At 47.5% G+C, this 27,833-nt stretch overlaps 1 protein-coding gene across 1 annotated transcript in view; it reads right to left on the minus strand.

Moving 5' to 3' along the window:
• Positions 1-27,833, minus strand: part of LOC147666193 (peroxisomal biogenesis factor 19-like) — a 109,351-nt gene that overhangs the window by 55,455 nt on the left and 26,063 nt on the right. The window contains exons 3-5 of the mRNA XM_086949221.1: positions 15,255-15,420; positions 13,259-13,344; positions 12,709-12,870 (exon numbers count right to left, since the gene is read on the minus strand). Coding sequence (XP_086805347.1) covers positions 12,709-12,870; positions 13,259-13,344; positions 15,255-15,420 — 414 coding nt within the window. The remainder of the gene's footprint in view (positions 1-12,708; positions 12,871-13,258; positions 13,345-15,254; positions 15,421-27,833) is intronic.

Genomic DNA, 27,833 nt, shown 5'->3' on the forward strand with positions numbered 1-27,833 from the left:
TTAAAGCCATGCATGAGAGAAGTGGAGGGGGGAGCGTGGCCAAGATGGTGACCGGAACGGACGTGGAGTAAGGGTGCTCCGTGTCACAAGCCCGCACAGCACCATCCTGATGGTTCCCGCCCTGCACCATGGGCCACCACAGATCACCAAGGACCCACCTGGACTGGCTCCACCTGTAGCAACGTTGGATTGAGCGATTTTCCAGAACCTCCTCGCTGCGCAAGGAGGAGGACATGTCACAACTGCATGCAAGCTTGTTTCAGACCGGCAATTAACACACTGCACATTATTGCAAATAACCCCCATCCGATTTTAACTGGAACAAATGGAACGAACTGTAGGACTAATTCAATCAATCAATCAGGATTTATAGAGCGTGGCTGCTTTATCAGTGAGGGTCTTCAGGCGCTGTGGGGTACCCCCGCGGGATTCCGCTGCCCTTTCCTATTGGTTGAACATCCAGGTCTTGAGGTTCTTCCTCGACTGTTGGAGCAACGGTGTTGCTCAGAGGTGTAGGTGGAGGGTGTTTCATGTCTTAGCTGCCAGGTCGGAGAAGGAGCGGCCTCTACTCTTCGCCCGACGGATGTGCTGGGTAGCTGCTAGAGAGAGTTCTCTAGTAGGTTGGTTGAAGTTTACTAATTTCTTGAGGTACGCTGGACCTTCATTGTGTAGTACCTTGAAAGCATGGGTGAGCAGCTTGAACTGGCATCTCTTCGGGTCTGGTAGCCAATAGACTTTCATGAGGTGAGGGGCGATGTGCGTCGCTCTGGGGAGGTGGAGGATGAGTCTGGCTGCGGTGTTCCAGATGGTCTTGGGTTTCTTCAATAGTTGCTTGGTGATTCCTATGTAGAAGAAGTTGCTGTAGTCGAGTCTGCTAGTGAAGAGGGCTTATGTGACAGTTTGCCTGGTGTTGGGTGGGAGCCAACTGAAGACCTTACTGAGCGTTCGTAGGTTGAGGAAGCAGTCAGGCAGAGGAGACCGTGCCAACCTGCTTCTTCATGTTATATAGTGTATGGTTGCAGAATAGTTACTGTCCCAACCAGGGAAAGGGAATTAGGATATCGGTTTTGAGTTTGCACACCGAAAAGCGACCGCATCATAACAATGACACAAAATGAGGGGGGGGGATCACGGAGGACTATGGGATTTGGGTAGCGGGGAGAATGTGGGTTGGAACATAGACATAACACGACAGCATGCCTAACTGAACGAGAACCCACATACAATATCTCCTGGAATATCCAGGGAATGGCAACCCCTAGGTGTCACAATATGATCAATTCCTACCCGAGACAAAGGTGGACACATATCTCCTTACAGGAAACACATGACCGCCATGGAACTTTTTAAACTACAACAGAGATGGAGAGGTCAGATAATTGGCACCTTCTACTCCGCATACGCCCGAGGGCCCTCATTTGGGAGGCTCCAAAGGTCCCTCTGACAAAAAATGATGCATCCAGACGGTGGTGGTGGTAGATGTGGCACCAATTGCCCTGTTGGTGCTTTTTGCACATAACAGTAATCAGCAACAGCTCTTAACACAACTGCCTCCCACGACAATACAGAACCTAGAGGCACCATGAATATGGTGAGGGGACGTCAATAATATACACAACATATCCCTAGACAAGTTGTTCCCCCTACCTTGCAGGAGCCGGCGGGGATTAGAATGCCTGTGCCTTCAGGATATGGCACACACAAAGACTACATGATATTTGGAAGTCCATGCACCCCATCACCAGTAATTATTTCTCCCACGTATTCCAATTAGATACTAGGACAGATATACTCTTGGGTAATTCCCCCATTGCATCTCGGGTCCTATCTACCGAATACCTGGGCTGCACACTGTCCGACCACAACCCCCTTAAATTGAAGGTGCAATGGGCAGAACGCGAGCTGGAACCTGTACACGCCGGCACTACAAGACAGAGTATTACGCTACACCATAGGCCTCAAGCATGTGGGCGATGGATAAAAACCTCCTGTGGCTTAAGACAAGCTGCAGATTCTACTCCTTGACCTAGAGTGTGCCATACGGGGAGCGGAGGTATGGGTGGAGACAAAAGCAGGAAACAAAGAGGGAACACAGTGAGATAGAGGCCTGACTCAGGGAAACTAAATTGCACTGAGAAAATATATGACTGCCATCCCTAGGAACCACATAAATGCATTTTTTTTTAACTAATACACCGCCTTCCATTGGCGACATCAATGTCCAGAAAACCTTACTGTCCATTCAGGAACTTGCTGAACAGTATGACCTTGAAGAGGGCAGATTCTGTTGTATAATGCATGGACAGCCGTGTAAGGCACACTGTGAGGTTGGGAGCGACTAGAGCCCGACCCCGCCGCACCCTTGCAAACCCTGCCCAAGTATGGCAGCAACATGTGAGCGGTTGCATCACTATACAGAGAGCTAATAGAGACCTGTGTAACAAACTTCCCGGCTAACACAAGGGCAAGTAGGCTACCTCAATGGGTCTAGAGCCTAAAGATAGACAGTGGGCTACTGCACTCGAGCAATAGTAGAGTATCCATGAACCCCCACCTAAAATGCACCACATTTAGTTATCTGCATCAGACATGTCTTACCCTTGTGCATATTCCTCAAATGTTCCCGCCAGTTAAAAATACAACCATGCCCTATCTTCAGAGAGAAGGGGACTTTGAGCCTGGTATGCGAGGTGGAACAAACAAAAATGGAAAACCAATAGTTATCGCCTTTGAAACATATTGGCTTTGCCAGTGTCCTCTGGCGATGCTCCGCAGCACTGAACTTTTCGGCATGCTATGCAGCACTGAAGGAGGTCGTATCATTCCAGTGCTTTTTGCATTTGTAAGGATGTATGCCTGCCAACCTATCAACGCAGGACGGTTTTGTTTTTTATTTTCCGTTCCAGGATGGTCGAAACCACTAGGATTGGTAAATTTAAATAAATTAAGATTCATTTAGCGTGAAAGCACAAGGAAGATCTCTGGGTTGGGGAGTTTTCAGAGAAGTGAATGGGGGTGAGCAGATGGGATACGGAGGGGAAAAATACTGTACCAAGGAGAAAGACGGGCATGGGGAAAGAGACAAAAATAGCATTAGGGAGAATCATGTGAAAATGACAGCAATACAGGGAGTCGCACACAAAGGCAAGAACAACATTGAGCATGAGGGGGTTGGGGGGAGAAGTACACAAGAGAGACATACAATTTGCGGCTCTAGGTATTTGGATGAAGCACACAAGAAAGAGAAAGAGAGGGCTGGAAAAAGCATGCACCTTCATGGAGTGCCTAACAAAAAATAAGAAAAAGTTGCCTAAAAGTGAGCAGAGGAAGAACAAAAGCCAGCCAATCAAACAGATGATAAAGAGACTTTGCTACAGGGAGAAACAAATATAAGAGGGACACACTGAGACAAGGAAAGCCCCTGAATATTAAGTAAACAAATAAGTGTTAGAAAAAACCCATTCAGTGGTAAGCAGTGGGAAACCCCTGTTAAGTTCTTGGTAAACCCACAAATAGGTATTTTGCTCCAGACAACTTGCGCTGCCTGGTAGGGACATCCTAAACAGAAGTAAGGTTGAAACAACAAGCTAAGCTGCTGTCCTTTAATTTCTTAACACCATTACAGCAAAAACAGGATCTTGTGCTATCCATTCCACAAAACTGCATTGTCAAACAAGCATTAGAAATGCAATAGGTCTCGCAGCATTAGAGTTAGTGCTTTTAGAATTGTTTATGGGTTTTTTTGTAAATCTTTAGCATGAGGTTGAGGGTGAGTGAGGGTGAGTGAGGGTGAGGGGTTGAGGGTGAGTGAGGGTGAGGCTGAGGGGTTGAGGGTGAGGGTGAGTGAGGGTGAGGGTGAGTGAGGGGTTGAGGGTGAGTGAGGGGTTGAGGGTGAGTGAGGGTGAGTGAGGGGTTGAGGGTGAGTGAGGGTGAGTGAGGGGTTGAGGGTGAGTGAGGGTGAGGGGTTGAGGGTGGGTGAGGGGTTGAGGGTGGGTGAGGGGTTGAGGGTGGGTGAGGGGTTGAGGGTGGGTGAGGGTGAGGGGTTGAGGGTGAGTGAGGGTGAGGGTGAGTGAGGGTGAGTGAGGGGTTGAGGGTGAGGGTGAGTGAGGGTGAGTGAGGGTGAGGGGTTGAGGGTGAGTGAGGGTGAGGCTGAGGGGGTGAGGGTGAGTGAGGGTGAGTGAGGGGTTGAGGGTGAGGGGTTGAGGGTGAGGGGTTGAGGGTGAGTGAGGGTGAGGCTGAGGGGGTGAGGGTGAGTGAGGGTGAGTGAGGGGTTGAGGGTGAGGGGTTGAGGGTGAGGGGTTGAGGGTGGGTGAGGGGTTGAGGGTGAGTGAGGGTGAGGGGTTGAGGGTGAGTGAGGGTGAGGGTGAGTGAGGGTGAGGGTGAGTGAGGGTGGGTGAGTGTGAGTGAGTGTGGGTGAGGGATTGAGGGTGAGGGGTTGAGGGTGAGTGAGGGTGAGGGGTTGAGGGTGAGTGAGGGTGAGGGAGGGTGAGGGTGAGGGGTTGAGGGTGAGGGGTTGAGGGTGAGTGAGGGTGAGGGGTTGAGGGTGAGTGAGGGTGAAGGTGAGTGAGGGTGAGCGAGGGTGAGTGAGGGTGGGTGAGTGTGAGTGAGGGTGAGTGAGAGTGAGGGTGAGTGAGAGTGAGTGAGGGTGAGTGGGTGAGGGTGAGTGGGTGAGGGTGAGTGGGTGAGGGTGAGTGAGGGTGAGTGAGAGTGAGGGTGAGTGAGAGTGAGGGTGAGTGAGAGTGAGGGTGAGTGAGAGTGAGGGTGAGTGAGAGTGAGGGTGAGTGAGAGTGAGAGTGAGGGTGAGTGAGAGTGAGTGAGGGTGAGTGAGGGGTTGACGGTGAGTGAGGGTGAGGGGTTGAGGGTGGGTGAGGGGTTGAGGGTGGGTGAGGGGTTGAGGGTGGGTGAGGGGTTGAGGGTGGGTGAGGGGTTGAGGGTGGGTGAGGGGTTGAGGGTGGGTGAGGGGTTGAGGGTGGGTGAGGGGTTGAGGGTGAGGGTGAGTGAGGGGTTGAGGGTGAGGGTGAGTGAGGGTGAGTGAGGGTGAGGGGTTGAGGGTGAGTGAGGGTGAGGCTGAGGGGTTGAGGGTGAGTGAGGGTGAGTGAGGGGTTGAGGGTGAGGGGTTGAGGGTGAGGGGTTGAGGGTGGGTGAGGGGTTGAGGGTGAGTGAGGGTGAGGGGTTGAGGGTGAGTGAGGGTGAGGGTGAGTGAGGGTGAGTGAGGGTGAGGGTGAGTGAGGGTGGGTGGGTGAGTGTGAGTGTGAGTGGGGGTGAGTGTGGGTGAGGGATTGAGGGTGAGGGGTTGAGGGTGAGTGAGGGTGAGGGGTTGAGGGTGAGGGAGGGTGAGGGGTTGAGGGTGAGGGGTTGAGGGTGAGGGGTTGAGGGTGAGTGGGGGTGAGGGTGAGGGGTTGAGGGTGAGTGAGGGTGAAGGTGAGTGAGGGTGAGTGAGAGTGAGAGTGAGGGTGAGTGAGGGTGAGTGAGAGTGAGGGTGAGTGAGAGTGAGGGTGAGTGAGAGTGAGGGTGAGTGAGAGTGAGGGTGAGTGAGAGTGAGGGTGAGTGAGGGTGAGTGAGAGTGAGTGAGAGTGAGTGAGAGTGAGTGAGAGTGAGTGAGAGTGAGAGTGAGTGAGAGTGAGTGAGAGTGAGTGAGGGTGAGTGAGAGTGAGTGAGAGTGAGTGAGAGTGAGTGAGGGTGAGTGAGAGTGAGAGTGAGGGTGAGTGAGTGTGAGTGAGGGTGAGTGAGAGTGAGGGTGAGTGAGGGTGAGTGAGAGTGAGTGAGGGTGAGTGAGGGTGAGTGGGTGAGGGTGAGTGAGAGTGAGGGTGAGTGTGAGTGAGGGTGAGTGAGAGTGAGGGTGAGTGAGGGTGAGTGAGAGTGAGTGAGGGTGAGTGAGGGTGAGTGGGTGAGGGTGAGTGAGAGTGAGGGTGAGTGAGAGTGAGGGTGAGGGTGAGTGAGAGTGAGGGTGAGTGAGGGTGAGTGAGAGTGAGTGAGGGTGAGTGAGAGTGAGTGAGGGTGAGTGAGGGTGAGTGAGAGTGAGTGAGGGTGAGTGAGAGTGAGTGAGGGTGAGTGAGGGTGAGTGAGGGAGGGTGAGTGAGGGTGAGTGAGGGTGAGTGAGGGTGAGGGTGAGTGAGGGGTTGATGTTGAGGGGTTGAGGGTGAGTGAGGGTGAGTGAGGGGTTGAGGGTGAGTGAGATGGCCGCAGCTCTGTAGAGCTCTGTGTTGCTTGGGAGCTTCACGACTAAATGTCGGGACCCACGCTTCTATCATCTGACTTGGCAGATGACCCACTGCATTGGAACACAGCACCTTTCAAAACATGCCCGCATTGTCCGTTTTGAAGAAATGCTGACTGCGGGACAGCTGGAAGTCTGACTGACCATTGTGAGGCTGCCATCTTAAAAGCATTCCAAACAGCCTGAGGAGAGCGCATCCATAGCGCTGGCCACCTCCAAAACACGTGATTCAATTCTCAATGATTGAGGGAATCAGCGGAACAGTCGGCGCTGCGAGGGATATACCCCAGTGGTGAGGATTGCCGTGAATCAGACTCCAGACTGGTGGCCGCCGTGGAATCAAGATGGCGTCGGAGAGGGCGTAGGTGGAGGGCCCGTTGCCGGGGCGACGCGGAGGACCTGCTGCAGCATCGGGAGGGTGGCGGAGAACTGCAAGCCCCCAGGGAGCCAAGACACTGTGTTGGAGGTGAGCCTGGCAAGGGTCCTCTACCTGACATCACTGCACTGAAGTGGCAGCGGAGACTCAGAGCGAAGGGGAAGACCTGTGAGCCACACAATCTCCCGTGTGTCCCTCCAGTAACAGTGGAGAGTGCCGGGGAACACAGGGGGTGATTGATGGAGATGGCAGGCAGACTCATATTGATCTGAGAACGGTTGCTGTGGAGCACGTGGTCATATGGTGCTGTAATAAATAGAAAACATGAAAAGGAGAAAGTTTGCCTTTACAATACTAAGAACAGCAAATAACGTAATTTCCTCTAAACATATAATCTCTAGAAAAGACAATGTGCCTTTTCTGCTGACAGTCACAGCTCGCACACTACGGTTTAAAAGCTTCAATATAAACAATGCTAATGAATTACCAGACATCCTTACCAGTTAACGTTCAAAGTTTACGAAATCAAAATGCTTTTTAGTAATCCAAAACAATGTACTGCTGCGGCTTACTATACAATAAGTATCATACGGTGCAGAAGTTGGGTCGTGAGCACACATACTGAATCAATAGGGGGTTTAAACTGTCCATGTAAACGTCCATTATTTCATAGAGCATCCTATTGTTAAGTCCCATTAATCCGTGCAAACAAAAGTACAGAAGCACAGGGAGAGAGAGTTTGTTATCAGGATCCACCATTCCGTGATCTTGAGAAGTCGAGTTTACAGCTTGGGCCTGCCTGTTTCACACCAGATCATTAGCCCAGGAAGCACCCTGTCTTCCCATTATCCGTGGAGATGGCCTCGTCGGTGATATTCAGCGATCTTACACAGCAAGCAGTGGCCATGCATGTTTTCAAGAGAGAAGTGGGCAATGTAATGATTTCCGCAGCCCACTATAAATATAACAATTTTAGTTTGGGCCCTGATACTTAGTACTGTTCTGTAGTCATTCTATGGAAATGACGACTGCTCGACAAGCAGAGCAGAAGATGCGAGTTAGTAGTCATTAAAATTCGGCAGTTTCCTGAGCCTGGCCCATGTGATGTCTTTGTTAGCATGCGAGTTACACAACGAGTCGACAAGCAGAGCAGAAGATGCGAGTTAGTAGTCATTAAAATTCGGCAGTTTCCTGAGCCTGGCCCATGTGATGTCTTTGTTAGCATGCGAGTTACACAACGAGTTCACATGCGGGCAGGGAATCCAGAGCAGCTGCTTACGCAACTGGGCTGCTGACCTAGTTTCACCTTTCACTGAAAAGTTATCACTGCGAGCTCCTATTGTCCCTCTCGGTTATCACATCTATTTTTAGAGCCACCGTCGTTACCTGACACACGACCACACATCACCTAGGCTCTGGAAGTACTGTGCCGAGCATGGAGCATCCCTGGACACGGACACTCGACCCTGGGATCTGACCTGACAGCAGGCGCAGGGCAGCTTCACACAGAAAGCACCCTTTATGAGTCCACGTTTATGCTTACCATGTTCTTGAAGTCAGTACTTTTTGGGGACGCACAAACATCTCTAGGTGTACGGACTTAAATGCAAGAAAAGCGTCAGTCTTGCTGTAGGCTGCGACACGGCGGGAAGGGGAGAGGGCGGAGCGGGTGAGCTGCGCGAGGGACGCAAACCGCGTGGAGTCTTACCGGGGGAGGGGGGGGTGGGCTTGGAGGACGGAGGGTTAGCCTTAGTGTTAGGAAAGACGAGTGATGTGACCGTTGCGGCGATGTTACACGGAAGGAAGTTAGACGGAAGGAAGAGAGGGGAGGGGGAGGAGAAATGCGACACGGCGGGAGGGGGCGGAGCGGGTAAACAAAGACGGACGTGCACGCGCTTTTAAGGTCAATGCGCATGCGCATAAGCTCAATGCGCATGCGCATTGACCTTAAAAGTCACGGGCACTGCAAGGAATCGCCACGATTCCTTGCAGTGTAGATAAAGAGTGGATAACTCGCAATAGTCTCGCTTGCTCGATGCGCATGCGCATCGACAGGCGAGACCTAAAAAAGGGCACAATCTATCACATATGTACACTGGAGATAACTGCTATTAATAAAGGTGAATAATAAAATATTTAGAAACAAGTTCAAGCTGCTTATTTGGTCTGTCACCACAGATGAGTTTGTGACACAATGGACTCACTGATGCCACCTCCAGTCTCTCTTGTGCAGGCCCGGTCTACCACAAGAGTCTTCGGTGACGAAAACCTGATGCCTCAGAACACCTTGCACACAGCCGCCCTGGCTTAGAAGGGGAAAAAAGTGTCCCCATGGGCCCGAGCATCACTAGACCGGAGCCTCCTTTTCGGTTCAGCCCAATTAGTCTCCCAGTCCCAGCTTGCAGCCTGCTTGCAACCGGACCGTTCTCCATCAAAGTGCCTCACTCACTGTCTTTGGGTGTGCAATAATTGCTAAGCACTACCCTCTGATATGCCCAACTACTCAGCTACATTACCACAAAAGAGAGACTTTGGGGTGTCATTTGTGCCTTTGTAATTCCTTTGGGGTTTGCCTGGACTCTTTACTCAGTGTACCTCTTTTTGGTCCATTATATAAAGAGCCAGAGTCCTACAAACTCCCAACCCCCTCCTCTTCATTTTTTTCCCTTTTTTAATATGGGGAACCATATATATATATATATATATATATATATATATACACACACACACATACATACATACATACATATACACACACACAAATATCAAAATTAATTATTTACATAACAAAAGCATTAAATAATAATACTAGATTTAACAGTGCTAGAAAAAAGAACTTCAAGTTAAGGTTAATTTTCAAACAAACCTCCACAGGCTGCTTTATTTCCAACATATTTTGAAACATCCTTGGGAGAAAAGTAAACAGTGCAAAGGGACATTCCAAGTCCATAAATCTTGTATTGCAACAACACCCTCTTTGGTTTCATTAAATTGAATTCCTCTGATGACGCATGTAATCTCATTTAACGAAATTCTAGATTTAACTGCCATTATTATATTCTGTACAGTATCTACACTACAATCTCTAAACCCATTATCTATACAAAGCAGAGTACTTATGTGAATTACGTATTAGTCTACAATACCCTGCCAGTGTAGCCAACTCGAAATTGCAGTGTCTAACTCTCCACTTCTTTTTAACAGTCACATGCTGTTTTTATCTCTTGCTTATGTTGACTCTTAACTCTACGAAAAGAGTCCTGTTTACCCCTGGAGCGAAGTCTATGCTATATAAATATTTAAAATAAAATTAAAGTTGGGGGAGGGAGTGCTTTGCCTGAATTGAAGGGACACATGCTCTTTCAACTATACACATGAGTGTGAGACCTAGTGGTGTACAAGATCCCCCCCAGATCACAGTGTTTAGAGCTGCAGCAAAGTAATCAACCTGAGCTTGGAAAGACGAATGGAGGTGTAAAGAAGAGATCTACTAGGGTGTGGGGAGAAGGTACTGGTCACTTTGGCAAAGCTTTTACTGCGGACCAGAAGAATACTCAAATTTTGTGCTTAAGAATTTGTGCTGGGTGAAGGACGATCTGGGCACGCAGGGCCATACTGTCCTTAGACGCAGAAAAAGAGTTCGACTTCATAGACTGGTGCTACCTTCATCTTACCCTGAAGCGGTTTGGCTTCAGGACCAATTTCCATAAATGTCTGGCACTGTTGTATAAGGAACCCATGGCAGTAGTGAAAGAGAACAGCATTATATACGCAACCTTTAAATTGGGAGACAGGGCTGCTGCCTATTACCCCTGGTATTTGCACTAAGCCTAGCGCCACTGGCATGCTGGATATGGAGAAGAACAGATCTAGTTAGGTCCTGGCATCAACGAAAGAGACGGAAAAGATCTCACTGTACAGGGACGAAGTGCTAATATACCTGCCAAGCTCAAAAGAACTCGATCCCAGCAGAACGGTCTTTTGCAACTTTGACGCATACTCTGGATATGGCATAAATTGGGACAAATCCACAGTCTACCAGATGGGAGATTGTTAAGACCTACATTTACAGTTGGAAGCCATTAAAAAATGCAGGCTGGCTTCAAATATTTAGGACTACAGATAACAGGTCAAAAATGTTTCCTGGGACGGAACCTAGATAGAGTAATGGAGAAACTCTGAGAAGATGGAGCGTGATAGAGCGCACTATCACTTTTATTTATGGGAAGGGCCGTTATTTTCAAAATGATTACCTTGCCCAAATTGCTATACGTGTTGCAAAATAGCCCCTTCCCAATATCAGAGGGCACCTTCAACAAAATAGAAAAAATACTGAGAGAGCTACCCTGGAACAAAGGCACACCAAGAGAAACCTTGAAAACACTGTACCGCTCAGTCTACAATGGAGGATTAGCAGTCTCAGATTTGGGGGCTTACTATAGAGCCATGCAACTCCAAATCATTAACAAGTAAGGGTTTACACTCTTTAGTGATCTGGCAACCATGCAAAGATGAGTGGCGTTGTCACCACCCATGCACCTCCACGATCTGTTGGTGGGGGAAACAAAGGGCACACCTGCCCACCCCGGCCTGAACGACCATAAAAGCATGGTACGATGCAACAAAGGCACTGGGTTGGAAGAAGAGATCAACCCTAGCCACTGGCCACACCGTTGTGGAAAGGAATGACAAAGAAATAGGCTAGCTGACAATCTTCCGACAGTGGGAGAGGATTTGGATAGAAATTCTGGGAGACGTAATGGATTGAGAAAAGATAAAATCAATTGAGGACATGCAGGGAGAAAATGATCTTGAACCTTCTCAAAAGTTCAAATATCTTCAGTTGGCCCACGAATTAAGGGGTGAGGGTTTTATTGACATGAAGAATCCACTAGAACTTGGGGTGCCGGGAGGAAAGATAACTAACACATCGATATCCGAGCTATAGTGGCTTGTAATTAACAATACCTCCAACGGGTTGAGAGGTCTCCAAGACAGATTGGAGGCACACTTGGGGGTCATGGTAGACATTGACTGGGAGCCTGCATTGATGCACCTTAGGGAGGTGGCCATCCAGATTGGATTGAGACTGATCCGATCCGTTCAACGTCCTGAATCGGACATACTATCATAGGATAGAGTTGTTCAAAATGGGGAGAGCACCTAACAAAAAATACCTCAGATATTTCACAGAGAGGGGTGGTTTACAAAGAGGGGGTTTATAGTGCTGCACACATTCTGAACCTGCCCCAGAGTACAGGCAAGATAGTATAAGAGAACTGGAAGCAGTGTTCGGTGGATAGCCTGAGGATCCCCCATATGGTCATTCTGGGTATCCCAAACAATGTAGACGTCCCCAGGAAACAAATTTTATTTTGTATGTTGGGATTTAGGTTATCAAAAAGAGATGTGACAAGGAGGTGGGGTCCAGCGCCACTCCACAACTAACCATATGTGGGAAGAGCACATGAGGAGATGCATGGAAGCAGAAAGGGTGGTGTATGGGGGGCAAAGCTACCCTTAAGAAATTTGAAATGGCGACATGGGTAGGGAAGTGACAGGGATAGGGGTTAGGCAGTTTTACAGGATATCACATTCATACGCCTGTGAAAATGTTGTGTGCATTGTTTGATACCAAGAAAAAGCACTTAAAAGAGGAGTTTTAAAAAATGGGTCTGGTACTGCACAGGAGACTACATACAGTCGGTTAAAACAGCATGAACAGCAGGAAAGAACTCTCAAAAACTCTTAAGAACAGAAGTATAAGCATGCGGTAACACAGACGCCAACCAAGACACAGGACAAAGTACTGCATTTTATGGAAGAAATAGACATCCAAATGGTTACAAACCAACTGCTATACAAAATATAGTGCTTTATCAAGTGAGTGGCAATTACATTTTCCAGTTCAGTCACACATTACTTTTAAATATGTATTTATTTCACAACTAGGCACGACTTGTACACCCCAGTTCCACATCGCGGAATCAGTTCACAGAGTAGACTTCCTACCATGCAAAACTTTGGCACTAAATAGCTCGGAGACAAATATTTTTACTCAGGAAACATGCCATTTCTCACTTGCTATTTAACAAAAATGTAAAAATGCTCTTACTTTTTCAGTGATCTCTTTGAGGGATGGGTAGAGTACGTCTTTGGAGAGCAGGTTCTGCATAATGTTTTGCATAATGGGAAGGATGTTGCCCTCACCTTCTCCTTCATCCAACCCGAGGCCTTCCATCGCCTTTGCTACTTCTTCCTCAGACAAGCTTGAGTTCTTTACAGTTCAGGGAGTAAAGAAAGACAATACATTAATGACATTTCAAAGACATTTCCATACAGTGGAAAACAGTGTCATTTGAGCATCATCAAAGTTAATGTTCACTCAAGTGATTACAACAAATAATCTTTTTCATCTAAGCTTTCAGCTCCTAAAGTGTGCTTTGTACACGCTAAGCAAAATGTGATTTATTCTTTAATGTGGATGGTCAAACTTATCAAGTGTTTGAGACTGGACAACAACAATTAATAAAGCAAAGATGCCTGGAGTTTAAATCAATGATCAAGCAACCATTAGAAACCAACAGCACAGCGGGCTCAATAAACATCTGCTGTAAGAAAAGGTGATTTCTGGAATTGCTAAACATTTGAAGGCAGAGGCTTACCTGCAAATCGGTGGCATTTTTGGCCAATCCTGTGAGTGTGTCTTTCAAGCAGGAGGAAAACTCCTGCTGTGACGATGGATCCCCACCTGTTGGGTAAAAGGTGGATATGGTTAGGGGAAATAACTGCACATAGTAACATTCAAATGCTTAAATATTCCATCAACCACAAAAATGCAACATTCATTAATTTGAACAAAGGTTGAAAAGTTCTGGGAGGCAATTATTTTAATAAAGCATTCGGTGGGAAGACAGTCTTTGAAGGTGCTCTATATTGATAGGCCTCTTCCAGCGAATGTGAACAACAACTAGACTGATGCCTGACAATCTCCTAGTGAGAGACCTGTAATGCTATGAGCAGTTTTAGCCTTTTTTTCACCTCATATTGCTACAGTAATAGAAAACAGAGAATAGGAGTTTAGGTTTCTAATTACAAAGTCGGTGATATCTGAACCTCCATGAACACAATGTGATTCCCTCCTTCAACTCCTCTTTATTTGATAAACATGTAAGATGTCGGTTAGTGCAAGTATATGGAACATTTAGAAAAGTGGGGATAGCATCACTTCTCCCAAACCTGCTAACTACAGGAAGATTTTTCCCTGTCTCCCCCAGACATCCCGCAAAACGGTTGTCCAGGCACTCATTACGGCACATCTTGATTACGCCAACAGCCTATATGCCGGCGCCCCCCATTATCTTATAGACCGATTGCAAATCGTTCAGAACGCGGCAGCAAGGCTTATTGGAAACATCCCTACCCGCAACTCGGTCAGAGCTTATCGGGATGAGCTACACTGGCTTCCCATCGCCCGACGTATTGAGTTCAAAATCCTGATCCTTGCCTTCCGGGCTATTCATGGAACTGGCCCGGCCTATCTGAGCAAAAGACTCAAGATATCATCTTCAGTAAGACATCTGAGATCAAACAGCCTTCGCTTACTGACTGTTCCCAGATTTAGGCTTACCCGAAGTGGCGGCAGAACGTTCACCGTTACAGCAGCCAAGCACTGGAACAGCCTACCTCTGGACCTTAGGTTCATTGAGTCTGAGCAAATCTTCCGACGCAAACTAAAAACCTGGCTGTTCACCAAACGCTGATTAGATGTGCCTCTGCAGCCCCTGGTTTTTGGATGGTTTTGAACCAGGCAACCCTCTCTAGTGATTAACCTGTAATCTTAGCGCCGCGACACCCCCGCTGGGGGTAGCCGCGCGCTTTATAAGCTTCTTAAATAAATAAATAATACAGTCGGCAGACAATTCAAGCTGTAGTAGAGTCATCTTCATCAGTTATGACAGTGGAACTGATTTAATTGGTCTGCAAGCCTTACTCGATTAAAGGGGGTTACTCCGACATCTTTAATTTGCAGGCATAGGTACATAAGAAGCTTCAGTTATTTCATCTATCCATCTACAGTTGGTACAAATGTTCCACTTGCCCTGAAGCCTTTTTAGTTACAAATCATTCCTGTAGGCGTTTGGAGCACACTTTGACTGTGGTACTTATACTGGTCTTGGGTCTCCTCTTAAAATCAGCTAACCCCCTTAAATTACTACAGCCTATTCCCCTTCATTTACACAGAGTGAGCAGCTTTACCGTGTGGGAAAAGTGTTCATCTGGGCATCTTTTTGTAGTCTTTAACATCTCAGCCTTGTCAAAATTGCATCCAGACTACAATTTTCCCTATTCACATGTTGTGGGATACTAACATTTCCAATAGGTCGCTTTAAAAGTCACTTTCATGAACTGATGCGCCTCGAACGCCAGCATTTGTGCGTTATCCTGGTATAACTCTTGGCGATTTTGGGCAACATCCTCAGAAAACTTGGCTCTTTTATTGGAATAAAACACTAGCAGGACAAGCTTGAATAACCTCTGTTTGTGTCAAGCTGTAGCCTACAGCAAATACACATAGGACCTCCATTTTAGTGTTTTTATTTGAGCACGTCTATCACGTAGAAACAATGCATAAATTAAAACAGCTGTGGATCCACTCACCAACTTTGCTCGCAGCCTCCGATAGCTTTTGGAACTGCTCCACCAGATGTGGTTCCTCTTGCGCCAGTTCTTTCATCGCTTTCTCAAACTCCACTTTGGCTTGAGCGGCCATCTCGCTATCAAACAACTCATGGAAGAATTTTTCCTGGGATGCAAATATGGCACCCTGACAAAGAATCAGCATTCAAAAGGGAAAGAGTGTCTCATGATTATGAAAAATACACATATAGAACATAAAACAGCTCAGTAGTAGTCATAAGAATTTTCTGAACATCTAATGGCGAACAATTGATGCCAACTTTTCTTGCATATTTCTGCAGTAGGATTCAGAAAGTCACAATGCCTCAATACAATACTCCATTATACAGGATTTAGGGGTTATTAAAATTTTTAGAAGGTGGGGGTTCATGGACAGGACCAGATTGAAAACACATTCCTCAGTTAGCAACTCTCTGGGATGTCTATAGAGGGGACTGGCCATTTGAAACACACAGAGCAGGAAGCATAATGATGCATTGCAGGATTTTTATTAGCACATTATTACACAACAGCCAGAATGTGTTTGGTAGTTACTGAAAACAGAGGTTGAAAACATAATGTTAAGTACTTGAAAGAAAGGACCAAAGAAAGGCTCTCGAAGGTATTATTGCAATGTGACGTTGCCTATTGAGTATGCACCTCTAATACCTAGGTCCAGGTGCCATGTTATTATATTTAAGATACATTTATTCTGGCGCAGGGGTTGAAAGTGCACCAGTAAGATATTGGATCTAGCTATGCTTCTTGGATGGAGGAGTACATTACTGTGTCCCTGGATGACTGCTGATATTTCTCACTACAGCAAGTTGAAAATGTATGTATGTATGTATTGTTTATTGCTTGTGCTCTACAAGACGTTCCAACATATTAGTGGACAGCCTTGAAGTTATCAATGTCTGCACGGTGGAAGATACCATCTAACACCAGTACACTAGAATAAGGTACTCCTCAAGTGTCTGGCCTAGAGATGTAAAATATTTAGAAATCGGTTTACATAACAGAATGAGAAAACTGGTAGTCCTACAGGTGTATCGGATGATGGCCTTTTAAACCTTCCATGAATGTGACTGTCCATCTGAAGTATTTTTTTGCCACAGGGTTGTGAAATGTACTATTAGATACTTGTAAATAATATTTAAGTTAAATAATATTGTTATGCCTTAAATTCCAATTCCAATTAATCAATCAGGGTTGGTAAAGTGCAACTACTCACTCATGAGGGTCTCAAGGCGATGGAGGGGAGGGGGCGGCTCCGTTGAGTGCTGGGGTCATCAGAAGAGCCATGTCTTGAGGTCCTTCTTGCACTGGGGCAAAGTGGGAACTTGCCGGAGGTGGAGGTCGTTCCAGGCCCCTGGCTGCGAGGTAGGAGAAGGACTTACCTCCCATTCTGGTCTTGTAGATGCGTGGGATGGTGGCCAGAGAGAGATCGGCTGATCGGAGGTGTCTTTTGGGGGCGTGGTAGGAGAAGTGGTTGTTCAGGTATGTGGGTCTGGTGTTGTGAAGGGCCATGTATGCATGGGTGAGGAATTTGAAGGGTATTCTACTTTCGAGTGGGAGCCAGTGTAGCTCGGAGAGGTGTTGGGTGATGTGACTTCGATGTAGAGGATCAGTCTAGCTGCGGGGTTCTGGACGGTCTGGAGTCTGCGTTGCCGTAGTCCAGTCTGCTGCTTATGGGAGCGTGAATAACGGTTTTCCTGGATTCGGATTTCAGAAGGGGTGGATCCAAGGACGAGGACTTGTTTTCTCGGAGTGGAGTTCAGGCAGCTGTTCTTCCCGGTAGCGACGACTTTCATCCCTTCTTGGAAGTTGTGTTTGGTGAGGTTGGGTTTTTTGGTGGGGGGAGAGTATATGCTGGGTGTCGCTGGCGTAGGAGACTATGATGTGCCTGTGGTTCCCGACAATAGTTGCGAGGTGGGGGGCATGCAGACATTGAGTAGGGTGGGGCTGAGGGGAAAGCCCGGGGGCACTCCACAGTAGGTCTCTGTTGGTTCCGAGAGGTAGGGAGGGAGTGTGATCCGCTGAGTTTTGCCGCTAAGGAAGGAGCTTATCTAGTTGAGGGCCTTGCCGCAGATGCAGACATCGTGGAGTCTGGTGGCTAGGGTGTGGTGGTAACCGAGAGGTCCAGAAGGATGAGGGCTGCCGATTCGCCCTGGATGTGGTCTGTGGCCTCGAGTACTGTGGTCGCTGCAGAATCGGGATGTGGAGAAGTCCAGGACGTTGTTAACTTTGATCAAGTTTGCTAGCTGGGTGTTGATGGCCTTTTCGATGACCTCGGCTGAGAACGGAAGCAGGGCGATGGGCCTGAAGTTCTTGAGGTTCATCGGTTCTGTGGAGGGGTTCTTCAGGAGGGGGTTGAGTTCAGCGTGTTTTCAGTCGTCGGGAAGCTGGTGGTCTCGAAGGAGCAGTGGATTGTCAGACGTAGTTCAGGTGCGATGGCAGAGGCGGCTCTGTGGAAGATGTGGTGTGGGCAGGGGTCTGAGGGTGTTCCGGAGTGGAGGCTTTTCATGGTCTTCAAGGTGTCTTGCATTTGAGTTGGGTCCATTTAAGCAGGGTCTGTTGGGTGGCGTCGCATGGAGGTGGAGTTGGAGCGGTAAGGAGGTTTTGATTGCCGAAGTTGTCGTAGATCGTCTTAATCTTAAGGTGGGAGAAGGTGCTGAGTCTGTTGCAGAGGTCTTGGGAAGGTGGGACGTCTGTTTCGCTGAAGGTTTGACGAATTCCTTGATGATGGAGAAGTGTTCCTTGGTGTTGTGAGCGTTGGCGAAGATTCTGCCATGGAGGGATTACTTCCTTGTGGATTTGAGGAGATGGTGGTGTGCAGTGGTGGCTGCTTTGTAGGCGGCGCATTTCCGGGGTTTTGTTGTTCCTCCATGTCTTTTACAGGTTACATGTGTCTCTTAAAAGAGAGAAACGCTTTCTGCTCTGTGATGGTGATGATGAATTGATTACAAGATATTTGAAAATGTGAGGCTAGAGGACCTCTAGTCTCATCCCTTCGCAGGCACACAAATTTTTGTCATTCCTTAGATCAAGAAAACGACTTCCATACAATGTAATTGGTACTTCTTTGATTTATTTGATGTTTCGTTTTTGCATTTTTATATAGTTTAGTCAGATCTCATCAAAATCACTTTCGACAATTTGGTTCAGGCATTGTCATTTCAATTGTGTCCAATGCATTTCGGGCATTAAAGGTATGCCCTTCATCAGGGAATAGACACTAAAAAATAATAATGTACATGCATATTAGTGTGCATATTAACTGAAAATATCACAAAAAATACAGATATCACTTTGACTCTACGTTATACAAAACTATCATTAGCTGCCTGCCAATGCATCAGTAGTAAATACGTAAGAAAAACATGTGAAGAAAACAAGGTTGTTCATATGCAAATGCAGAGAAGGTAAAAAGACGGATAAATGGGTCACTTACATGCCGGTTGTGTAAAGGTCGTGTGGGATCTGTACGAGACGAAAGTGAAATGAAAAAGGTGCGGTTAGCGTAAGGAGGCGAGGGTACATGGAAATGTGCTCGGGGATGGTGAAGCTGAGAGGCAGTAAAAACTAACCTGGCTGTAGTCGGCAAGTTTGATCAGTCCGGTTCTAATCTCCGTGGGACGCCGGCAAAAGCATAATGTTTGCCGCGTTCTTTAAATTCAAAATACAGTCACGTGATCATCACGTGGGGGCAAGGGTGAAGGAAAGACTATGTGAGTGGACAGAAACGACACTGCTTCAAAGAATCTTGGACAGCTGAGGCTGGGGGAAAGGGGTGGGTTCGCAACTAGTGTGAATAACTTAACATTCAAAATGGATAAACTCGTCAGATAAAGAGATGGGTATGTGAAATGAAGGAAACAACTTAAAAGGCTTGAGGCTCCTATGAGAAAATTGAAAGTAAAAAATAGAAAGTAAAAAATAAATAAAATGTAAAGGTTCGGTGAGGGATCGAACTCGGGACCATGGGGTTGAAGTGTTCGGTGAGCTACGCATGTAGCTACATCGTGGTGCACTTGGAAAGAGTTGAAAAGAAGTGTCTATATGGATGGAAATGGGAACACACACAATAGCAGCAAGATGGGTATATAGAGCAATTCATTACAGATAACAGGCAAATTCAATTCTGTCATTGAGACCCGTTGGTTTCTGGGTCGATAATTTGTAAATCCAGTAGTTCTCCCTTCTCAAAAGGAATTTGTTGTTGTCTCTTCCCTCTAATTTTGACACAGTCTCTAGGATGATAAACTTGATTTGGGAGACATTGTGTTGGAATTCGACGAAGTGTGCTGCAAGGGCTGACTTGGAGTTTTTGAGTCGGATGTTCGACTTGTGTTCCGTTAGGCGCACTTTCATACGTCGTTCGGTTTTCCCTATGTACATCTTGCCACAGGGACACTTTATGCCATATATCAAATTGCTGGTATCGCAGGTGGCGTTAACCTTGAGTTTGATTGCATAACCTTGACTTGGATGGTGTATTATGTTGCCTCTGATGATGCTGTTGCAATTGCCACAATTTAAACACGGTTTGGTTCCAGTGTATGTGGCGGAGTGTTTAGGTTTATGTTGTACAATTTCTCCCAGATTCTTAGCTCTGGTAAAGGCGAATATTGGTGGTTGGCTGAATGAGTCTCCAAAAATGTTCACTGGATCTAATACTCCTAATCATACAAGAATTGTCTTCTATCTTGGAGGAACTATCATTAGAAATTCAGGAAAGTGTCCCTGTGGCAAGATGTACATAGGGAAAACCGAACGACGTATGAAAGTGCGCCTAACGGAACACAAGTCGAACATCCGACTCAAAAACTCCAAGTCAGCCCTTGCAGCACACTTCGTCGAATTCCAACACAATGTCTCCCAAATCAAGTTTATCATCCTAGAGACTGTGTCAAAATTAGAGGGAAGAGACAACAACAAATTCCTTTTGAGAAGGGAGAACTACTGGATTTACAAATTATCGACCCAGAAACCAACGGGTCTCAATGACAGAATTGAATTTGCCTGTTATCTGTAATGAATTGCTCTATATACCCATCTTGCTGCTATTGTGTGTGTTCCCATTTCCATCCATATAGACACTTCTTTTCAACTCTTTCCAAGTGCACCACGATGTAGCTACATGCGTAGCTCACCGAACACTTCAACCCCATGGTCCCGAGTTCGATCCCTCACCGAACCTTTACATTTTATTTATTTTTTACTTTCTATTTTTTACTTTCAATTTTCTCATAGGAGCCTCAAGCCTTTTAAGTTGTTTCCTTCATTTCACATACCCATCTCTTTATCTGACGAGTTTATCCATTTTGAATGTTAAGTTATTCACACTAGTTGCGAACCCACCCCTTTCCCCCAGCCTCAGCTGTCCAAGATTCTTTGAAGCAGTGTCGTTTCTGTCCACTCACATAGTCTTTCCTTCACCCTTGCCCCCACGTGATGATCACGTGACTGTATTTTGAATTTAAAGAACGCGGCAAACATTATGCTTTTGCCGGCGTCCCACGGAGATTAGAACCGGACTGATCAAACTTGCCGACTACAGCCAGGTTAGTTTTTACTGCCTCTCAGCTTCACCATCCCCGAGCACATTTCCATGTACCCTCGCCTCCTTACGCTAACCGCACCTTTTTCATTTCACTTTCGTCTCGTACAGATCCCACACGACCTTTACACAACCGGCATGTAAGTGACCCATTTATCCGTCTTTTTACCTTCTCTGCATTTGCATATGAACAACCTTGTTTTCTTCACATGTTTTTCTTACGTATTTACTACTGATGCATTGGCAGGCAGCTAATGATAGTTTTGTATAACGTAGAGTCAAAGTGATATCTGTATTTTTTGTGATATTTTCAGTTAATATGCACACTAATATGCATGTACATTATTATTTTTTAGTGTCTATTCCCTGATGAAGGGCATACCTTTAATGCCCGAAATGCATTGGACACAATTGAAATGACAATGCCTGAACCAAATTGTCGAAAGTGATTTTGATGAGATCTGACTAAACTATATAAAAATGCAAAAACGAAACATCAAATAAATCAAAGAAGTACCAATTACATTGTATGGAAGTCGTTTTCTTGATCTAAGGAATGACAAAAATGTGTGTGCCTGCGAAGGGATGAGACTAGAGGTCCTCTAGCCTCACATTTTCAAACATTTAGTCGGACGTCGGTGGGCCCTCGACGCCTCCTTGCGGAGCACCTAAAAACTACCCAAAAAAACGCCTCTCAACCCAAACTGAACTTTTATCACAAATACCGCTGTGCATCCATCCAATATCAGTTGATTACAAGATACACATTATATTTTTAACTGCCTTGCCTCTTTTCTCCTTTTATTTTACTGTATTACTTATTTTTATAATGTATGTGTATGCTACTGCAATCTTGTGTTTTTCTTCAATGCACATTATTTTGACTACCCAGATATTTAAAACACTTCTCAGATATATAAGATATATAACTTTAACATTTACTCTAAATAGAAAAACAATCAAGCAAAACTCCCCAAGTGAATGGTGTTTTCAAACTTATTGTAATAACTAGAACATTTAAATACAACTTATTGTATTTTTTTAATTCATAAAACTTCCCTAGGACTTTGTAGATCAACTGTGATAAACTGCTGCATACTGATACAGAGTACAAAGAGGCCCCTGCAAAAGGCCTACCTAGCATTCTATTTTTTCTATACGTCTTGCTGCAGACAGTATATGCAACAAGACTGCTCCCAGGACGCTGCCATCTATTCTATTTTTTCTATACGTCTTGCTGCAGACAGTATATGCAACAAGACTGCTCCCAGGACGCTGCCATCTGTCACAATATCAGATAGTCCTACCCAGTTTAATAGCTCAAAGACATGACCTGTGAGAATGTCCAGAATTTTCCATGTGGAAGGTGGACTGAAATCAAAGGGACTGCGTTTACATCTTAACTGGGCGAACCAGAAAGCTCCAAAAATAAATGAGCATTGAGCTCCCCACACACACAGCCACACAGAGCCCCCCCACACACCCAGCCACACAAATCCCCCCACACACCCAGCCACACAAAGCCCCCCACACACCCAGCCACACAAAGCCCCCCACACACCCAGCCACACAAAGCCCCCCACACACCCAGCCACACAAAGCCCCCCACACACCCAGCCACACAAAGCCCCCCACACACCCAGCCACACAAAGCTCCCCACACACCCAGCCACACAAAGCTCCCCACACACACAGCCACACAGAGCCCTCCACACACACACACACACACACACTCACACAGCACAAACAGGCAACAGGGCCACACGGAGGCACAAGCAGGTAACAGGGGCACACGGAGGCACAAGCAGGCAACAGGGGCACACGGAGGCACAAGCAGGCAACAGGGGCACACGGAGGCACAAGCAGGCAACAGGGGCACACGGAGGCACAAGCAGGCAACAGAGGCACAAGCAGGCAACAGGGGGACGAAAACGCAGGCACAAGCAGGCAACAGGGGCACACGGAGGCACAAGCAGGCAACAGGGGCACACGAAGGCACAAGCAGGCAACAGGGGCACACGGATGCACAAGCAGGCAAAAGGGTCACAAGCAGGAATTGTAATTTAGACGTGATTTGCCCAGAATCACAGGATGTTTAGCAACATTACCGAGACTCGAACCCAGTTCCCCAGGTCCGAGGTCGAGCGCCTTAGCCGTTAGGACAACACCTCTCCGATCATTCGAAAGGAGAAAGATAGTGAGTTCTGGTGTAGACCTGCGACTTTGGCCACGCTCTTATTACAGCACAAAATCCTTAACACCGCCCCCGCCACACCCACACCTCATGCGCCCAGAAACAGCCAAAAGTGTGCCTGACTCAAAGAAGCCCTCTTGCCCGAGTCCAGCCACGGCTCGACAGAGCGGCGACTCAAGCCAGGCCCATCACCAGGGCTTCCGCATTGGTCAAAGGGGGCTTGCCAAGGCCTATGGATGCCGCGACAAACAGGTGGGTGGGGGGGTGACATGTTCACCAGGTCATGTATAAATGTGACCTCTCCGTCCCAGGATACTACAAGTGCGGCGTGGATGCCATTAGAATCTGAATACCGCCCCTCCCTGGTTCTCGGGGGAAGGGGTCATTACGCCCAGGGCCGGTGGAATGGTGAAAATGGCGGTGTATTGCTACCCCAATAGCAGTCGTGGGAGGGACGGGACATTTTATAAGTTTAACGCGCGCGAGGGTCGGTCGTAGCTACAGATTACGTCCGGCACTGCGCCCCTCGTCACGCCGCGGGCTCATACGCTTGCCACACGTTCTTATTAGCAACACCACTGATAAATGTGTGTGAACCCCTCCCCCGTGTTAAGTCGTGGCCAGACATTGTCTCGGAATACTGTTTATTTCTCTATAAACTGTTCTCCGTAAAACCCTTACGCCCCCCCAAATACAATCGCAAATGGCACAAAAATATAAAACCATTGGTTTGTAAGTGACCCTAGTTCCGCTGCCACCCCTCCACTATTCGCAGCTACCAAATCTCCTTTGCCCGACACTCACCTGCAGACACAGAAAGGGGAGTGGGGTTAAGAGACCCTCCATGTAGGTCAGGAGGGGACAGGTTCACACCATCCGGCGCCTCATTTCAGTAAAATACTATCGGTTGCGGAGAAGAAAGGAAACAAGCATACCACGTTCAACCCCAGGTTCGTGCACTCGGGCTCACGGGGTAATGCAACATCAGCGCATAAAACTAATACTTATTTTTGGGAAGCGCGAACGGCCTGGAACCCTAGAATTCAATATTAGTATCCCCAGATCAGCCTCGGGAGGGGCCAGTATGGACCCCCACCCTCTGTCCGGACAAGCACCACACCCGGTGCGCCCCTGCCCCACGGTACAGGTGTGCGGGCAAGCGTGAAAGGACGCTCCATGCTACGGCCAGCACGAGATGTGCAATTAGAAAATGTAAAAATAAACAAAATCGAGCTAGAAGTTTAAAGCGCATTGAAGGACTAACCACCAGGCGTGGTCAACCAGAGGTATGGACGCCCCAATGCATGTAACTCACGACAACCCGCAGAACAGCTGTAAAACCCAAGCAGCGCACCCCAGCGCGAGGCGCCGAGCAATGGCTCCCAGAAAGACACCACTCGGAGATAGAACGAGGTCTCTAGTGCTTTGGACAGCGTTTACATTCTGGGCGCTAAGTCCCGGTGTGTGTCTTTAAAAATCGAATTCTATTGGTAGAAACAATTCCAAAATACCACGCGAGAATGTGCAAATAAAATTAAGAACAGGGTCCCCAAAACCTGGGCGCGGGGAGGTGGGGGGAGTTCACAGCACAAGCCGCACGAGATACCCATCGTGTAGAATATTGTTTTACGGAAAACATACTTCCTCAGACATTGACCACGGATTTCACGCGAGCAGGAAGGCGGGTGCCGGCTCAATGCCGGACCAGATTCGGGGGCGTTCCCGAGGGCTTTTGGCTGACGTAGCGTGACGTAGCCAAAAGGGAAAAATTTTCGGGAACGCCCCCGAATCTGGTCCGAGATTGACGGACAGAGCCCTCTCCCAATGGCTAGCCTCTCTCCCCTACTCATTCATCGCCCTTGATCTTCACTTCCCGGTGCCCCACTTGTTATGTATAACTGTCTCTTATTTTTCACTCTGTGCTCTCTCTCTCTCTCTCCTTATCTTTCGCCTTCTTCTGTCTCTTTCGCTCGATGCCCCCTCTGTCTCAAGGTGCATTTTATCTCTCTCCTCTCTTGCGGTCTCGCTTTTGAAATTCTTCTCTTTAAACTACCCTTTTATTTTCCTGCTCTCTCTACCTTTCTCAGTGCACCCACATTCCTTACCCTCTCCCTCGTTTTCTGTCCTGGCTCTGTTTTCATCTCTCTTTCGGTTTCCATGGTGCCACATTCTGTTTACCCCACCCCCAGCTAATATTCCCCACGTCTCTTTGTGACTTTCTTAATTTTGTATTAATTTTCCTCATTTGTTCCTTCTCCAGGAGTTTAAGTCCTCCGTACTTCATTCATAAAGAGCTCTCCATCCACCTTTGTAAAATTGCCGGGTGCGTGAAGCTTTCCTAGCGAGTGAATCAATGTAAGTGTCATTTATTTGACCTCGGTGCCTGCCTCTTCTGTCCTATCTAGTTCTACACACAAAATACATACATGCACAGGCAGAGTCGCAGGCGCTTAAACGTGTGCACACTCTTACACACACTTCCATGTTCTGACGTGTACTCTCATGCACACGCACTTGTTTGTCCCCTTACCTTCGCACACAGTGGCGTTTCCCCAAAGACAACACTCACACAGACATATATGAGCACACAAACACTCTTTTTTCCAAACGCCTGCGCACGTACTCGCTGCAATGCACGCGACACACACACAAATACACACATTCACACGTGCTTACACGTGGGCCTACTCTTGTTTGCCCAGGCATGCATCTAGACTCACAATTGCACACATCCTCCCTCTTGTACTCAAACACATTAATATTCCTTTTGTCTTTCACATACACATACATTCACCTATTCATGCATGCCAGTTGAACACCCTTTAGCGCCTAATCTTTTTGTCAGTGTTGTCGTATTTGTAACATTCTGCAAGTTAATTAGTTGTTGTCAAAATCATTGGTTCCTAACTCTACTGGCATCTGTAACTAGGATACCATTTTCCTAGTGCATCTTTATGAGCACAAGATCAAATTTGTGCGCTTGAGATGCTAGTCTTAAAGCACGTCTCCCTCTACTTGCTCACTCCTTTCCGCATATAAATGAGAATGGCTGAATCGTGCTCCTTGAAGGATGCGCCTGGTAACACCGCTCAGATGCATGAATGTGCTCGCCCTCGGGCGCTGGGAGGTGATGTTCTCTTTCTCGCCAAGCTGGGCAAGGAAGAACAGTACACTCAGTGAGGAGACGCTGCGCAGTTAGATACAAACTGTCTATTTTCTAAAACACAAACTTACACAAATGCCCCTCCCCAAGCAGCCAGTGTGCCCATCCACTGTTTCAGCCAAGAAGTGGCGAGTTGGAGTGAATGATTTTGCGTAGTTGATGCAAGTTTGTTAGCTTGGCTCTGCTGTTGGTCGGTTTGTCCGTTCATTCAAACATACATTCATTTGTTTCTTTGTTCATTTATTGACTGTGGAGCAGACTCAGCCATCCCAATAAACCGTGCTCGATGCTTCAAGTTACAAATCGTGAACTGGTTTTGTTTCCAAAATCTAGAAGCATCAGCCTTAGGAAACATAAACACACAGCGATGCTACCACGAGACCGTAAGTGGGTCTCCGTCTCTTTCATGTTATACTGCCCGCTCACGAAATCTCACACCAAGCATTAAACTAGCAACAGAATTGCGAAACGGAAGCTTGCGCCCAATTATCTCATCAAAGTCATCTGGACATCCGGCTGTCATCCCCCCTTTCAAAATCACAAACGAAGCACCGGTACTCCCGGCAGTTTTATCATTTCATAGTTAATGTCTGAAAAAGGCTTACTTACCTAACCAAGAGAGCAGAAAAGGGGATGCTTGCTGGTCCCCGGTTCCTCGTCGGCATCAACAGGTCTGCAAGGATTAGCAGCTCGAGCAGGGATGTGAGTATGCGAGGATTAAAGGGAAGGAGAGAGCCGAGCACCCCCCCCCCCCCCCCTCCCTCCCTCCTCCCTGCTACAGGCAGTGAGAGTGCCTGTGACACATCACCAACAACCAGCTGCAACTGTTTGGCAATGATAAATTAACTAGACCTTAGTCTAGTCCCTAGCTCCTCGGGACTCTCCGGGGCCGCGGCGGGACTTGCTCTTTCCCCGGGGCTCCTCCTTCGCTCGGGAGCCTCGGGACAGACACAGGCTGCTTCCTGCTCTCCACTCCTCCTCCGGATGACGTGGCGGAGGCTCGGCCGGCTGGGCCAATCCCAGCGCAACCCTGGCTGGAGGCACACGGCTGCTTCCTTCGGGCCGGCTTCTCGCTGCGGGCAGCATCTCCGGTCTCCCTCACAACACTGGAGACCGGCAAGGCAGGCAATGGCTTCCCCAAGGAAGGGGAAAGCAGAAACCACGTCCTCCCGGCCCCGCCCACAACCAGGCGGCGGGCCGGACATCTTCTTCCGGTGTTTCCAATGCCGGACCAGGTTCGGGGGCCTTCCTGAGAACAGGCTTTCGGCTGACGTCGCCAAAAGCCAAAAATTCTCTGGAACGCCCCCGAATCTGGTCCTGCATTGACGGACAAACGGGTCTTCCAACGGCTAGCCTCCATTTATGGAGCTAGCCAATGGAAGACGGGGCGGATTCCAAGCCCCATATACTATACTCATTAGGTTTTTTCCAAGCACATGCGTACTTCGTACGCATTGGCTAGGCAAAACCTAAAAAGTAGGTAGGGACGGAGTGCTTTTGGGAGGGAAAAAAATGAGTGGGACAAAGAGAGAGGAAGAAACCGTCCAGCATCACAAAGAGTGTGGTGGCAATGTGCGGAGAATCAGCACAGTAGAGAACAGGAAAACAAAAGCACTCCCATGTAATGCTAAAAGAAAAAGA

This window comes from Lissotriton vulgaris, unplaced genomic scaffold (genome assembly GCF_964263255.1).
Source record: "Lissotriton vulgaris unplaced genomic scaffold, aLisVul1.2 SCAFFOLD_637, whole genome shotgun sequence".
Taxonomy (NCBI): domain Eukaryota; kingdom Metazoa; phylum Chordata; class Amphibia; order Caudata; family Salamandridae; genus Lissotriton; species Lissotriton vulgaris.